Source organism: Aulonocara stuartgranti, assembly GCF_965226115.1.
Source record: "Aulonocara stuartgranti genome assembly, chromosome: 9".
In the NCBI taxonomy this organism is placed as follows: domain Eukaryota; kingdom Metazoa; phylum Chordata; class Actinopteri; order Cichliformes; family Cichlidae; genus Aulonocara; species Aulonocara stuartgranti.
The window spans coordinates 3,451,867-3,469,102 of NC_138960.1; the positions used below are offsets into that span (position 1 = coordinate 3,451,867).

Sequence of the window (17,236 nt, forward strand, 5' to 3'; positions counted from 1 at the left end):
TATCACATTAGTTTATGAATCAGTGACATTTGTATTCCAACATGGCATCAGGATAGCAGTAAATATAAAGTCAACTCTCCATAATGTCCGTCGGAGGTATTAAAGGTAATCAAAAGCTCCCCAGCTGACTCTGACTGCTTCTTCCTTTCTCCCCATAATTTCCCTCTAATGAGCTTTTGAAGCCAGTGAGGAGAGAGCTGATGCAGAAGCTGATTAAAGGCAAGTTTTTCAGGAGGAAAACACGATTTTCAGCTGCACATACAGACCTGCTGACACAGACTGAATAATTCACCAGGACCAGACCTTGAGGGCCCCTGAATCTGCCCGTGTGTGTGTGTGTGTGTGTGTGTGTGTGTGTGTGTGCTATCTATTTGTTTGTGAGTGATTGAGCATGTATCTGTGAGTGTGCGTATGTGCTAGGAATCTCCCTGAATACTAGGCAGACAGTGTGTTAGAAGTAGAAGTCAACACACCAGCTCGTTGCCTGCTAGCTACAGAGGGAGCGAGATAAGGAAAGAGGGAGCGAGATTAGGAAAGAGGGAGCGAGATTAGGGGACAGAGAAATGTGAACGGGGAAAACCGGGGAGAAAAAAGATCAAGAAAAACAAGGAAGGGGGGAGAAAAAGAGGACGAAGCAGATGTATGCTGACAAAAATCGTTCAGACGGGCTGCAGCGATTTTTATGCTTCTACCCATTCCTAACTGTGCAATTGCCATGGAAACGAGAAATATGACACATGCTAAATTGTCAAACACGGAGCGCTGACACAATAAATTCAGACTAAATGTAGGACCCCTCATATTCCACAGTACCTCTTTGCATCCCACAGGCTGTAAGTTTGTATTATACCAGACTGAGACCCTTTGCTCTGTCTGTTATGAAGGTTACTGTTACATCATATTCATGACTGAGACTCGCGGCAGACTTCATGAGATTAGTCGTGTTTCCCGTCTCTCGCTACATGCACGATACCATCGGGACAGAAAGCACTACGCAGCGAGTTCTGGAAAAACAGCGTAAGCAGACATCTGACATGTGCGTTATGGCACCACATGGCTTCCACTTGGCTACAGTTAGTGTTGCCATGGTTACAGTTTTACACAACTGAGCAGCTGAAAAACAAATCTCACGTTAGTGTCTCAGGATGTGAAGCTGCACCCCAGGGGCGGCGTCAGTGTTTGAAACACGACTGTACGTGCAATAAAACGTCATGCGCTACGCTCGCGAGCGAGCAAAAGTGGCGCCCTAAACGATCGAGTCCTTTCAGAAGCAATCTTTGCACTGATTGAATGAACATTCAAACAAAACAGACACCCTCCAGATTGTGACTTTGTAATCCATGTTTTTCATCTTTAGTTATCCTTCTTAGGCCACACTCATCTTATTTTTCTCTTTCTTAAGCTGACCTCTTATTTACAGTTACACAGGGCAGTTGAAATCACAGTTCAGTTGTTTTTGTCCTTGCAGATCTAAGCAGAGTATTATTTGTTGTAGTAATTCTTCCTGTTCAGACAAGCCACTAAAGAAATGTTTCTACTGTGTTTCTGGTGTAAGTGATGGAAGAAATGCACACGTCAGGTCCTGTTTAAAAATCTCCACCAAAAAAACTTAATGGACAAAAACGTTTTACTCCATCCATTTGTTCTATTTGTCCACAGCCAGCTCTTCCTGCTCTTCCTGCTCTTCCAGCTCTTCCTGCTCTTCCAGCTCTTCCAACTCTTCCTGCTCTTCCTGCTCTTCCTGCTCTTCCAGCTCTTCCAGCTCTTCCAGCTCTTCCTGCTCTTCTGTTGGGAAACAACAGTATTCCCAAACCAAATGAGAGATATAATCTCTACAGCACATCCTGAATCTGCCCCGGTGTCTCCTCTCAGTCTGATATGTCTGAGAATCCACACCACAGAGACGTGAGGAGGCATTCAAGTCAGCTGCCCAACACAAGTCTTTAGTTTGATGTAGACGAGTAGCAGCTCTACTCTGAGCCCTTCCTAAGTGACTGAGCTCTCTATCCTGGGGGCAGGCTAACCCTGTAACCCAGACATCATCTGAAGAAGCTGGCATTCACAGTCTTATGTGGTCACTACCAACAGCTCTTGTAGGGACGCAGATCAGCAGGTAACTCGACAGCTTCCCTTTCACACTCAGTGTTAACTATGACAGACTGATACGGTATCTGCAACACTCCTGACCCCGTACCAATTAATCTGTCAATTCCACACTCCCTCCGTCACTCATAAACACCTCATTTACAAACTCCCGTGGATACTCCACCCTTTCTGACACAGAAGCAGACTTGGAGATGTTGTGTTTTATTCCCAGTGTTGCAGATACAGCAGAGTAGGCTGGATGGTGCTGTTTGATGACACCAACAGAATCAGATCATCTGCAAAAGATGAAGTGAGATCTTGAGAAAACCGAATCTGACAGCCCAGGTGGGTGGAGTCCCCCCACCCCCCAAGAAATGCTGTCAGGTCCACAAAACACACGCAGACTCTCACAGCTTTGAGTTCCCCTGACAGGGTAAGTAGGCGGTCCGATGCTCCGTGGACAGGACAGAAACTACTGAGCAGCTCTGTGTTCAGCTTCTGCTGAGAAATAAATCTGACTCTCAAACATTCTTTCAAGTTTCTAAACAAAGACAGAAAGTTACAGATGAGCTGCTCCCATTGGTCCATTTGGTTTTGTGCCACTATACGGCCCCACCGACAACACTGACTCACTGCCTCCACGTACAGCAGGATGCATGTTGGACACGTTTCTGTCAAAGACATGTCAACCTAACATTACCCAAACATATGTAACAGTATGAGCACTACCTAAATGTTACTATCCTGAATGTGGCTCTTCAGTGTGGCTGAGACATTCTAACATTAGAAGCAGCTCATGTGACCGACTGCTGAGGTCAGAGCTCCGGTTTTCCACAGAAAGACGATTGTCTTGTTTTCTGCATCAGAATAGTTTTTGCTGGCGCCGTTGGTCTGAATTATAGAGAGCTTCAGAGAAATGATGAGTAGGTATAACAGTCACTGAGTCATACGCTATGAATTGTAAGGGGGTGTTTCTACCACAGTACTAGTATTTTCTTAGCAGCTTAGCAGCTGTTAGTGATAAAGCAGATGCGTCATCTTTAAAAGTCTAAAGCCACAAACAAAAAAGATTTCTAATATCGCTTTAAAAGATGTTCACCACTAGGGACCAAAGGGAGTTATATTAGGAGCGTTCCCACCCAGAGTCGACCTTTCAACTTCTTTGTTAGAAAACAGCAGATGGAGAATTAGATTCAGAGCAGTGATGGAGGTCAAACATTTCCAGCATGTAAACCGATCCAGCCCCCGGCTGTCAGCTCACAGGTGGGACATGTTTCTGCCTGAGTCAGTAACCAGCTGATTGGTCAGTCAGTCAGCTGCACTTGCAGTCAGCTCCCACAGTGCCAGAAAAATAATGACATATATCCCTCAACTGGCACTACAAGGAAAATGCAGCCACAGCACAATGAGCTATTCCAAGATTTACTTGGATTTTTGTCTCATTACAGATGCCGGCCTGACACTGTCAGCAGCACACAAGCACACACGGTTGGAGAAATGCTGATGTCATCAGTGTGAGACAGCTGACAGGAGGATGTGGGGGGATCCCATTTGTGTCCGTCCACATAAGGTTGCATTTTTGGAACAGTTTCTAAACAGCATCCATAAATAATACATTTCCAGGAATGACTTTTTATTTATTTACTGAACAGAAAAGTGTTGACAAGACTAGCAGTTAGCACACTGTGTCAGCTCCTCGTGTGGGGAGAGACACGGCACCACACACTCTGGAGACCCAGCAGAGCAGACATGCCAAGCACAGCCTCTCATTTATTTAAAGACATGTTGCACATGCATATTAGATATTAGTAATATGAGTTGACTCTGGACCATAGGCAGTAGTTTCCCTGAGCTCAGTACGCTGTATGTCAGGGAAACAAAGAGGCAGACAACAACTAACAAGACATGTTCATCCTCATAAAGCTTCAGTGCACTTAGTGAGCACCAGCAGTTCACATGTGAACAGTTCAGCCAGCGATTCCTCTTTGGTGACGATGCAGTAAGTGAAACTGATGTTTCTTCTCTTCTTAATATGGTGCAAACTTTAACCCACTTCACATCATTTCAAATCTCATTAATAGTAATTATGGCTATTTAAATAAACAGTAATTATTCTTAATGTGAGCAGTCTATTAGAGTCTTAAACTTCTCGGGCTGAAAAAGTACCAGAAACTTATGGCGTTATTTTTGTGCCGCTATTCTGAGCGCACGTAAAAGAAAATGCAGGTGCAAGTGTTGCATTTTGAGGAGAAATTTATTTGGAGCGAAGAAAAGCTCAATTTGAGTGAGCAAAATTCATCGCTGCGTGCAAAAGATGTATTTCAGTGTTTGCTATTATCCACACACACACACACAATAGCAGCCCCGCTCGCTCGGTTTTTGCAATTTTTTTTACGTCCCCTCAGAATAGCGGCATAAAAATAACGCTAAAGGAAACTGAAGTTCCTTAAATAGCCACATATTCACTTTATTCTTCACTTGAGCCACTCTGGTGTCCACTTTAGAATCACATGATGCATGTCGTTGAACTATGGGAAGCTGTGGGAGCTCCCACACCTTCTTACCTGTGTAGGAGCAGAGAACATGGGATCGCTGCACATTGATCAGCAGGTTCAGTTAGTGACAGTGCTAACCACTGAGCTGCACAACTGCTCATACTGCAAAGCTGCATTTAAAACTGCAGGTTATGAGCATTTCAGTGTGACGAAGCAAAGGAGACAGCAGGGGTTTTGCACATGCTCGGGTCGCAGCTTTAACTTTCATTCATCATATTTGTATTTTTAATCCACCACTAAATGTTTAAATGCTTACTGTAGCACCTCACATCTAACTTTAACAGCAGCAGAAGTAGTCCGGTGCACATTCGAGATGAATGCATTTCTAAGGTCATCTGACCGAAATCTCCAATCTCCTGCTGAGCATTCTCGGTCATGCGGCGTGGAACTTTTCAGAGTTCCAGTCCCCAACAGTCGTTAGGAGTGATAATCCCATAATCACTGCCATCCTTAATGGGCTGTTTCGCTCTGAAGTGTCTCAGGCTACAGTGTGTACCGCGTCTCCCTGTGCCTTAATGAAGTTATGCAGATTTATGCAAATGAGGTCTAATCCCCGGGACACTGGGGACTCCGGGGTCCTTAAGTCAGTTAGCTGGCCTTTTCTGTGCCACCACTCTTGAGGTGGCACAGTGAATGAGAGAGGAAGTCCAAATGAGCGAGTGAAGACAAAGCAAGAGTAGATGAGAGGTGTGTGATGAAGTTTCGGAGGAACCCGTAGGAGGGCAACTTGATGAATGGGAGGGTGAGAGAGAAAGGGCAACTGCCGGGAGATAAAGCAGTGACAGAGTGAGGCACAGGCTGAGAAGGAGAGCAAAGCACTGGGATCTACCAAGAACACGGACAGGCGGCTGGGCTATGCAGTGATATTTTTGGATTTAGAAAGATAGGAGGTGCACTCCCTCAGAGCTGTTCTCCAGAAAAATCTGAAACATGTGTTGATAACAACATCTGAGGATGAATTCCTCCTGAATAAGAAATGTGTCTGTAGTGCTTCTTGTTTCTATAAATGAGCAGTTCTTGTAAATCAATATTCCCTGACCTCCTTTCTAAGGCTCCTCTGCATTTCATATCAAAGGCTTGAGATCTGCAGACTCACACCTGCTGAGATTTTTGCAGCATTATAAGAAGCAGCTGTGCTCTGTGACCAAACCTGCAATCGACTGAAATGCATAACTCCATATCTCACATGATGCTTTCTAGCATACTGACCAAAGCTACAAAGTTGCATTATTCCCTCCAAAGGCAAACATGGGTGGCACAGTAAAGTCAAAATACATTATTCCAGCAAACTAGTTCAAGGCAGATATGACTGAATCCTGCAGTCGGGAGCTTTGTTTATGCTGTTTTTAAACAAGCGGCCGATTCATCAGCGTTGATCACTGTGAGGGGCAAAATATGGGCAATGTGGTAATGTGTGTTTTTTATCATTTTAAAGATACATGTTAGTAGTGTCCATTTACTGTTAGCTCGACATGTTATTGTCTCCTCAAACATACTTTGGATACATTTTGTTTTCCTATTTTTATTGTGTTTTGTGTGCTTTTGCACTTTTTTCTGTTTGGAGGTGTTTGAACGGACAAATAACAAACAAAATCATAATTTCAGAGGTAACAAGGCAGTACATGCAGGCTAAACTGCAGAGTTTGCAAAATTGTGGTGCATTTTACAGTAATAGCCCATTTTGAATTAGCAATGATGAGGTACAACTGTCATTATCTCAAATAGATTTTCATAACAAATACTCTACAGTAAGGATAAGGAAGCTTTAATTCCAGTTGTTTCCTGCTTTTTAAAGCTAACAGAGGGAATCGCAGCTCAGATCTACTTTGAAATGTCGATTTAGTTTTCAGTTCAGCCTGTGTCACAGACTTCTGATGCAGTTGTAACTGAACGATGACAGAATGGCATCCATTCAGTCTTTACGTGTCTAAACTATCAGCCCACAAAGAAATACATGAAGTGTGTCCACGGTGAAAAACTCCTGAGTGGGATCGTTTCTTCTTTATTCATCTTTGCTTCTGTCTCACATCAAGGTGAGGGATAAACCTCCTGATTACCTGACTGGCTGCTGTTGATGCACTCAGGCTTGTCTCCTGTTTTCATCTCGGCATTAGGAAAAAAGCACAGTAGGGAAGCATCGTTTGATGCATTAGTCTTCGGGGCACTACTTTTTCGTTTTTAATGAAAGGCTCTACCAATTAAAAGCCGATGATGTGGAAGGAGGTGGAATCCTCCCAGACCCTCGTGGCACGAGAAAGAGTGCGTGCGTGCATGTGTGTGTGTGTGTGTGTGTGTGTGTGTGCGTGTGTGTGTGTGTGTGTGTGTGTGTGTGTGTGTGTGTGTATGTTTCAGCTTTTCATAAGTTCATTTCTTCACAGGGGGCCCAGCATGCTTACAGCTTTATTGACTGGTAAGCTGATTATGATGAAACTACAACACAACTCAAGCCATTAAAGCAGAAAAATACAAACGCATAACACTGCAGCATTTGACCTCACGCACAACTGCAAAATCTGGTCCTTAGCAGGCCTCAAAATCAAACACAACCTCGGGGAACAACAAAATGAGTTACCAAAAATGAGGCCGAAAGGCAGAAATATGGTGTGAAAAACTAAGTTCACCTTTTCTCACTTCAGGAAAAGAGAAATTAACAGCTGAAAGCGAGATGTTGCTAAGCAAATGCATTTGATTCACTGATCATCGGTGAGTGTGAGCTCCTCTAAAAGGCTGCTGCTGTGGTGCATTCAGGTGACTTAATGCCAAGCAGGGAAACATCAGCACTGATCTTAGAGAAGCAGCTGCTGCTACTCATCAATCTGGGAAGGGTTATAAGCCCATTTCCAAACAATTTAAAGTCCATCATTCCACAGTATGAACGGCTATGCAAGTGGAAAATATTCAAAATAGTTTCCAATCTTCCCAAAAGTGGACGTCTTAGCAAACGTATCCCAAGGTCAGACCGAGTGTTGCTCAGAGACACTGTGAAAAAAACTACCCAAGAGCAACATCCCAAACCTGTTGGCCTTGATCACTTTTGGAACAACGTCCTTTGGACACATTAGTCCAAAGTGGGGCTGATTGGCCATGAAGTACAGTTCCAAGGGGGGGCACCCTGCAGTGATTGGGCTGAACATGAACTGTTCTTCATACCAAAGTAAGGCCGTCTGTGTGACAGTCATGACTTGGCCCAAACACCAGGATAATGATCCCAAGCATATCAACAAATCTCATAAAGCCATATTTTAGGTTTAATGTTTAAACAGGAGTGTTAATACAACTGTTTCATTGCTGCATTATAATAAAACCGAGTGTGTTGAGTTTGTTGCAGAAGAACGAGGCGATAAAGGTGAATCTTTGCTAACTTTGAATTTGTTACAAATATGTTTTTGAGCTGAGATGGATCGAATTCCAGGAAGCAGCTGAAGCAGTGAGTGTAACAAACTCCTCTCCATCCTTAACAGCAGCAGAGTAAGTTTAAATGTACCATACCTTACTATTCTAAAAACGTGACTGTGGTGTCAGGTAGCTGCCACCACCAAAACAACGTGCGAGCGTGGGCGGCATAATCTGAGTGAAGCTGCTCATTATAAAACCCAAAAGGAAGATAGACAAATAATTGTTTCAACCTCATTTCAACAAGGAGACGCACAAGCTGGAGAGAATGGCTACACACCCTCAGCACCCCCAGCAGGTACCATGTTGCTTCGCTGAATACGTGCCCACATAATGCCAGAAGGCAGTTAGGCGTGGCTGCACGTTGGGCATCTGTGGAGAGAGGAGAAGGGTGGAGGGAGATGGAGGGAGTGCTGGTTGTCAGCTGAGACGAGGAGCAGCAAGGAGGAAGGAGCAAGTTGGAGAGGAGAGTGTTTACAAGCTCCAGGAGTTTACAAGTACATGAGTGTGCGTGTGTGTGTGTGTGTGTGTGTGTGTGTGTGTGTGTGTGTGAACGAGAGACAAAGAGAGTGTGAGTGAGAGACGAGTGATTTCACAGCAGCAAAGTGCGATCTCGAGGCTCTGACTCACTCCTGCCTCCAGCAGCAGAGTTGCTGTGTTTACACCCTCAGAATGAAACAGATGGAGCAGAAGAATAAGGTGAACCACAGAGGAGACCCTGCTCTTTCTGTTTGTTTTGGACTGTTTAAGTATTGCCAATATTGACGTCTTTTTGTAGGTCATTTTTAATATTGTTGAATTTTCTAATATCATTTTCTAAACTGTGCATCTGTAGGGAAACAGGCTACATTTGTTCTGCATCGCTGTCACAGCCATCCAAGAAGAAAGCAGATGGAGCGCTCACATGTCCGATCACAGCCTGATCCATGTATTCGAGCCGTATGTTGTTGTGGGTGTATGTAACATTTCTGTCTTCCTGCCCTGGAGCATCAGACTCAAGTGTAACCTTGAGTGGAAACCATCAAAGCCCAGAGAAACATGGAGCTCAAGGACGCTCAGGTGGCTGACCTTCTGTCACCGGCTGACAAGCAAAAAGAGACTCAACAGGCAAACTAAATTCTGTTTACACTTTATTCTATTAATGCATGTTGTTTGTGTGTCAAATCAGTTCCTTAAAAGTCAAAGGTTGGTGTAAATCTGACTAAAGAATCTGACTTTGCAAATTTAAGAAAATGAGGAAGCTACCGCAGCCTGTTGTCTGTGTGTGAATCTGACGTAAGCAGCAATTTAGGATTCGACAAAATGTGGCAACACGGAAGCAACGACTGTGCTTCCTCTAACGGTCAGGCTCCAAAGGTGAGTCAGGCCAACGAGACCCCCGTTAAACCTACCAGAACTCAAATGTTTGTGTTTCAAATGTAATCACAGGGTTGGATTGTGTTAACTTTTAAAGGTAAGGGAGTGGACACCTGGAAAGTGATAACTGCCTGCTAGAGTCTAATTATCAGTAACTACAGTGGGATGCAAATGTTTGGGCAACCTTGCTAATAGTCATTGTTGATGCACCTGCCTGATTGTGTTTAAACAATTATCGCACACTTTCTGTAAATCCAATAAACTTCATTTCACTTCTCAATTATCACTGTGTGAGTCTCCTGTATGATATATTTAACTGACATTTTTATTGCAACAATCCCACTGTGTGCATGAATACAACAGGTACATCTGACTTTTCAGGCAGTAGAACATTTAAACTGGTATATCAGCCTGATCGAGTGTTATTCATGCAATGACAGCGAGCTATCTGATGCCTTCTCAAACAGGAAATGGTTAATATTCTCTTAGGAGACTTCAGAATATGCCTGACATTACATTCATTACATTAATATGCAAAAATATTTGTTATTTCTATGCATGTAACATCTGACTGTGTGTGCATGTAGTGTGAGAACACGTCCCTCAGCACAGTAGTGAGGCTCACTGATTGCATAGCAATGACACAGAGGAGCGCAATGTATCAAGATACACACAGACTACATGTCAGCACAACATCGTCCTCCTGCATCCATACGTCTGATTCAGTTGTCTGTGTCTAAAGGTCACCAAAGGTAACTTCAGCCCAACCAGGTCGCCTAAAACTAAAAAGCAGAGCCAATTATCTGTCAGCTCTGGCCCAGCGTTCAGCACTGACCGCAGTGTGTGAAGGATGTAGACTGTAAAGCTACCTGGAGCTGCTTAATATAACAGTGCACTTGTGCCTTTTCGAGCAGTCTGTGTGTGTGTACATGACAGTGGGTGGGAGTGCGGGTGGAGGAAACGGGGAGGTGGGGTTTCTATGGCAATGAAGTGTTTGTGCTTCAGCTGCAGAACGGCAACATCCTCCCTGGAGGACAGCGACTTTAAGAGTTGTAATCTGGCAAAGTCTTCTCTGAGGAGCAGCAAACACACAACACCACGTGAGCCTAAAGGTTGCTGCGACCTCCCGGCGTGTAGAAAAGGAGGCCCTGTCTGTGGGCGGATCACGGGACATGCAGAGCGAGGGACGTGCACAGAGGATCAGGGTACAGTAAGGAGAGAAGGTTGATAACGGTGCATGTACATGAGTTACGTGAGCTGGAAACCTTGACGGCTAAAAATGTCCTCGTGTGTTTGAGCATCGTTTCCCGTTGACTTATCCTGTTATTGCCTTTAATTACATTTAATGTTTCATCTAAATAGCGGTGTTCAGAATAAACAGAAAACCAGGATCAGTAAACATATTGTAGCCCATGAATTATACATTCTCTGTCAAGGCCACTTGGAAATGAGCACGTTTTCAAACAAACTACAGAAACACAAGGTTGGGAAACATTTCGAGTCCTGTAACACTGAATATATGAAGTAATGACTATAGAATACATATGAAACTGTAGCTTTTATTTCACCTTTTTACAATAAATGTCTGGGTGTACTAGTACACTGTCCTCATTATTTGAACTTTAGCCGTGTGTAGACCCACAGTGTCGTATCATACATGACAGAATTTAATGTTTCCATTTCTCAAGATTTTTGTTACTAATAAGTAACTTTTATCATTTATCTGGGTCATTCTCAGCAGTGATCGTTACCCAGTGCTAAATTAGTAAGTAAGAAACAAAAAAGTGTTAAAAAGTATAGAAATAATGAAAGTATTTGATATTTGAATTTCCACCATAAGTTTGATGGTGCAACATTTACTTCTGTCTGCTGCATTTTGTCACTTTTATACTCCATATATAAGCGTGTGTGTGTGCGTGTGTGCGTGCGTGCGTGTGCGTGCGTGTGCGTGCGTGTGTGCGTGCGTGTGTGCATGCGTGCGTGCGTGCGTGTGTGTGTGCGTGCGTGCGTGCGTGCGCGTGCGTGCGTGCGTGTGTGTGTGTGCGTGTGTGTGTGTGTGTGTGTGTGTGCGTGCATGAAGTGTTCATGTGAATATTTCCACCTGGAAATCTCATTTTTCTGATTATTCTGACATCGTGTGGATTATCTGTCGTTGTGTTGCAGCAGACTCACAGGTGTAAGCTCTGGTACCTTGTGGAATACTTCTGAACAACATAGTTCTACCTCACAATCACAGTAATCAGCACTTTCTAACGTTATAAAAACGTGCCTGACACTGGTGTCTAATGAGCCTTCTCACCTGATACATCTATAGCTCAAAATGACCTTTGAGCAGCTCGCATGTCTTCCGAGTGGCCTGACAGGCCCTACCTTTGCTGAAGCACACGCCTCCTTTTCCTTAACGATCCTATTTAGACCTATCAGATGTTTGGGGGGCAGGGACAATCAAAAACACCTGGAAAGAGGTGGTCGTAGGATGTTTGGGAGAAATGTTTTCAGAGTAATGGTGAAAGAAACAAACAAAATTAAAAGTCTGTTGACATGTTTCTGTGTCTAGTGTAGATTATAGCACACGCTTCGATCTAAGGCCGCGAGAGCTGCTTGATCACCTTGTTCTCACACAGTATTTCAGGTGGTAAAGTTTGCTCCTTAATCATCTCCTCCATGCTCAGCATCAGGCTTTGTGATATCAGCACATTATTGTAGAAGCCACCCCACCTCAAACAGAAAAACTCTCCGCTCTGCTTCTTGTAGCATGACGGCTGCTTCACCCTCACTGTGCTCCACATGAGGAAGCTTTCTTCACTTACTGTATATCTGAGCAAAAAGAAGCAGCCGGATATTAAATGCTGATCAAATGAAGCCTCTTACAAAGAAAAAGCAAAGATCTTTACTTTGGATTAATTTCAGCTCTCAGTGCCTTTTCCTTCAACCAGTTTAGGGCTTTCTTCACAGATCTTGGTGTCCATTTACACTCCTCCTCTGTGCCTCCCTGTTCATTGCCCACATCCGCCGGGCACTATGACAACAGCACCAGCAGCAGGCAGGGTTACCCCAGCCATAAGCCTTCAGCAGTCATAGAAAACGACCCTGGGGAGGCGTTCAGATAGCACCGATGTGAACTTCTTTGCCCTTCTCTCATAAACACGGGAAGCTTCCTGCCACACACTGAACCAAATGCAAATCCTCAGGAAAGAGACATTTAAGATATGAACACAGTGGAGTGAGTCGGCAGCGTTCCAGCGAACAGCTGAATATGTTCACCTTTGCAGAGTCATCCACGCTTATCAGCATGGAAAACTAAGCAGAGCAGGATTAATGTCAATTACCCAACTCCAACGTCAATTATTCAACTCGACTGCACATGTGTGGAGTTTCTTCTCAGCACCTCCGTGTGAGGAAAGAGTGTTTTTATGTGAAAACCTTATTTCATTTTCAGCTGCTGTCGTGACTGTTAGGAGTGCAGAGTCACATCGCTGGCTTTTCCACAGCAGGCCTGTAAACTACCCAAGAGCAAGGTGCATGGTAGAAGGCAGGCAGCTTGTTTTCTGTGTTTAGACAGGGGGTCCCGAGCAAAGACTTTAATTCAGCCAACATCTGAATGTTTATCTTCTCCGCCCTGGAGAAACTGACATTTTAAAGAGGCATTTTAATCCCTTGCGTCAATATAGCCTTCACCAGCCTGGAAAATGAATGGCAATGACACACATCCACTCTTTCTTCCTCTGTACGCCACAGCCTCATCTTCATCTGCCCCGAGGTGCAGAGAACGTGCTGCTCACGGCTGCAGAGGCACGTCTGAAGTCTGGTCACACGCTCGTGGTTGGGAACAACATGCATGATTTGCATCAAAGATAAAAGTGCCACAGGGAGGTGGGGACGGGTGGAGACAGCTTTGAATTTCATGCCCACGGGCTCTTATGCAAAATCCATCGGTTCAGATATATTGTTTGTTTTTGAAGCTTGCTGGAGATCGATTAATGTGAAACAGCGATTTGGAAGGCAAACGAAACTCAGAATGGTTTCAGCGATTACTGAGTATAAACACTGAGGACGAACCTGATTCCATGAAAGCAAGTGTACTAAAGGATGCAGATACTAACCTTTAACAAGAGGCTCCAAGTAAACTCAGGAGCGCATCAATCTACACAAGCTGCTGCTGCCGTGAAACGTTTGGCATCCGTAAAGTTTCGCTCGATTTCTGATTGGTTTCATTTATCACAGAGTTCCGACCCTTGTGACGTGTCACGGCCATTAAGCATGCAGGGGACACCATAATTGAGGCTAATTCTGGAAAACAACGTGTCACCTCAACGTCTACATCATTAGGATGCTATTTCTAACAGCTCCCGAGTCAGCAAATCAATCACTACCGCCGGGCCTCGATGAAAGCAAAGCAGGCTGTGGACGCTTGGATAAACAATCTGAAGGAGGAAAATCTAGATTCTTACTTTGACTGTCAAATTTCCTGATGATGGTATCCAGGAAGGTGTTCTGCGGAGCCACATGGCCCCTCCGGACTGGCATCTTCGCTGCAGTGGCCCCTGGACTGCGAAAGACTTTGCGGGACTTTGAATAATATCACAGCGAGAGCGCAGTTCTCCAATCTCCGCAGCCGGGCGCACGACGCTCACGGCGCTCCCGGCATGGACGCTACAGCGCCAGGCTCAATCCGGGGGCCAAAGTTTTCCCAAGTTTGGCCGCAGAGAAAGTGAAATCTCTTTCCACGAGAAAGTGAGGAAGAGGAGAGTTCTGGAAAAGGAGGCGCGCTGTAGGATCTGAGCCGTTTTTTGCCCTCCAGTTTCCAGCCTGAGAGGCGCGAGCGTGTCTGCTTGTGTCCCCCGAGGGGAGGGCCGCCTGTCAGGTGATGTTCCTCCTGCTCTCACACTCGCTGGAGCGCGGGGGACCACTCATCCTGCACTACAACCCGCTCCCGTGAAGCGCGCTTTCCGACGAACCTCTGTGGAGCCATGGCTCTGTCGCTGAGCTGCGCGTCTTTATTCTTCTCTTATTCCACCTCCTCCTCTTCGCCACCTGAAGCTCAGCGCGTTTCACTGGGGAGGAAATGAAGAACACCGGATTGGTTGCATGAAAACAGCAGAGCTCAAGAACAGCAGCTTGAAGCGTCCTAGATCAGTGTTTTTTTAGGAGGTGTTCACTGTATCTCTCTCCTCCATCTCGCTGTGCGCTCTGCCAGATGACTTCAGCTCCACTGGCTTCTAACTGCGTCTCTTTTTAACCCTTTGCGCATCAGGAGCGAGATAGCCAACCTTTGATGGGTGGAGGAGAAGGAGCGCGCTCTCGGCCATCCCTGCTCTCCTCACCCCAGAAAAAAACTGCTTATTACACCTCCAAGAGCTTTGCAGTTTGGGGGTTTCGGTCGCTGAAAACGTGGCCCAGATATCATTAAAGAGCACTGCAACTGATTTAAATGCCTCAAAACAAGATCATTTGTCACAAAGATGATCTTGTAATGAATGTGTGGTGCAGGTGATGGTGGATACGAGCTCTGAAAGGCTGCCGTTGTTAACAGGTGTTCGGCTTTGTGCTGCATTACCTGTCCTCAGCAGCTATGGGAGGGATTCAGTTTACATCCACGCCCTTCTGCCCGCTCCTGTGCTGCTTGTCTCTGTGTAACAAAAGACTCCATCCATACCTCACAAAGGAACATTCACCTGCGCGAAAGTGAAGCGTGTCTCTCTGCCTGAGCTGATCCTGAATCAGCGAGTTTGCCGTGGATAACGAAAGGCCGTTTAAAACGCGTTGCTGGTGCTTCTTTATTGTGCTTCAGGGAGGGTCGGATGGGGATTCACCACTCAGCCTGCTCAGCTACGTCACAAGGGTTCCCCCCTTCTGTCAACCTGGGGATGATGCCTTCATGGAGCGTCGGGTATTGCGGATCTAGCGGATGGATTGAAACCCAGTCCTGCTCTTCCGCTCTATTTTAGCATTACATGTAATATCTTTAAATATATGAATGTTCTCCAAACATTAAGAACGCGTAACGTGTCATTAATTTAGACTGTTAGCTAAAAAGGACTAAATTGTATGTCGGAAGTGAAACCACATACTGTCATGGTACACAACAGTACAATCTAATTACACAAAATGATGATGATGATTATTGTTATTGTTGTTATTATTATGTTGTCACAAGTTAATTATTTAACTGACAAGCTCGTTTTCTTGTGATAAACGGTTGGTAGTATATATATATTGTCATTGTGGGGGAAATGAAACAGAAATGCTGATTATGTCCCAAAGACGAGATCGGATGAAATTCTCGTCTTTTTGTATTAAAATGCAGCCGCGTGTGCGCTGCTGTCAAAGCCACTGGGAGCAAGAGTAGTTTGTGAGCTGCTGGGGACACTAACGAGGTGAAATTACGATGACCTTGTTTGAAGCATCGCTTCAATTTAGCTGTGAGGTATTAATTTTCCGACCGGCATTGAAGGCATCAGCAGACAAAGCGTTTTCCTGAATCCCTTGAAGTCCATTGGAACCGGACTGCAGCCGGTTCACCTGTGATGGCTCCGACTGAGGAAAACGTCCTTGTTTTCAGCAGCGCCAAGCAAAGGCCTGAAGCCCTCTGCTGCTCCGTGGAAGCATTTATCAAAACTGTCCTGCACAGCTCCATAAAGGCGTCCTCCCCCCTTTTTCCTCAGCATCATATTTTTAATGATTAGTCACACGTGATAAATTGCAGCCCTGCAGCTGGACGAAGACTATCGATCAAAACGTGAGTCTTTGGCATGAATTAAAAATGCAGCGGTTACTGCTCTTATTACTTCCAGCAGTATTTACTGAAGCAGCTGAAAGCCAGAGGAGGCGTGCTGGTCAGCCTTCCCCTCAAAACTCCCTTATTTAGTCAAGAAAAGAGAGGACGAGGAGAGGAAGAAAGGAGGGGACCGAGGAGGCAAGAAGGCGATGATGAGAGAGGAAAATCAATATGTAACTAAAGTTCATTGATGAATTAATGTGTGCGCACCTTACATTATATTGGATAAACGACTGAAATAAATAAAGAGAACAAGCTCCGGGCGTCACTTTGACACATCCATTAAAAGCTACATCTCCTTACAGCCGTGGCTAAACAGCTCCGCAGTAAATGAAACTGTCAGCAGAAACCGTGTTTTTCACACTGCCAGTTGTGTTAGACGTAGAAGCTGCAGGCAGCAGCAGGTTTTATGAAGTAACCAAGAGAAACGCAGAGAGATGGATGATGGGTTTTAAATCATGTATAATCTTACTGTCTTTGCATTCCCCATAATATGGGGCGCCGTTTGTAAACTGAAACATGCCGAAATTAACAGCAACATTTTTCCACATTTAGCTCTAAATCTTACAAAAACATGTTTTTTCGAGTCATTTTTTACAACATTTAGTAAAATATTTGTAACTTTTCATATTTAAAACAGGATTTTAAATGTTAAATCTAAATGCTAAATGTTAAATCTAAATGTTAAATGTTAAATCTAAATGCTAAATGTTAAATGTAAATATTATATTTAAATGTAAATGTTAAATGTTAAATGTAAATATTATATTTAAATGTAAATGTTAAATGTTAAATGTAAATATTATATATAAATGTAAATGTTAAATGTTAAATGTAAATATTATATATAAATCTAAATGTTAAATGTTAAATCTAAATGTTAAATGTTAAATCTAAATGTTATATATAAATCTAAATGTTAAATGTTAAATCTAAATATTATATATAAATCTAAATGTTAAATGTTAAATCTAAATATTATATATAAATCTAAATGTTAAATCTAAATGTTATATATAAATCTAAATGTTAAATGTTAAATCTAAATGTTATATATAAATCTAAATGT

General features: G+C 43.9%; 1 protein-coding gene across 1 annotated transcript in view; it reads right to left on the bottom strand.

The window, feature by feature from the left end:
* The window catches only part of kcnh2b (potassium voltage-gated channel, subfamily H (eag-related), member 2b), a 250,785-nt gene extending 233,922 nt beyond the window's left edge, over nt 1-16,863 (bottom strand). The window contains exon 1 of the mRNA XM_082547606.1: nt 13,841-16,863. Coding sequence (XP_082403732.1) covers nt 13,841-13,916 — 76 coding nt within the window. The 5' untranslated portion in view covers nt 13,917-16,863. The remainder of the gene's footprint in view (nt 1-13,840) is intronic.
* Between the last annotated feature and the right edge of the window lie 373 nt (nt 16,864-17,236).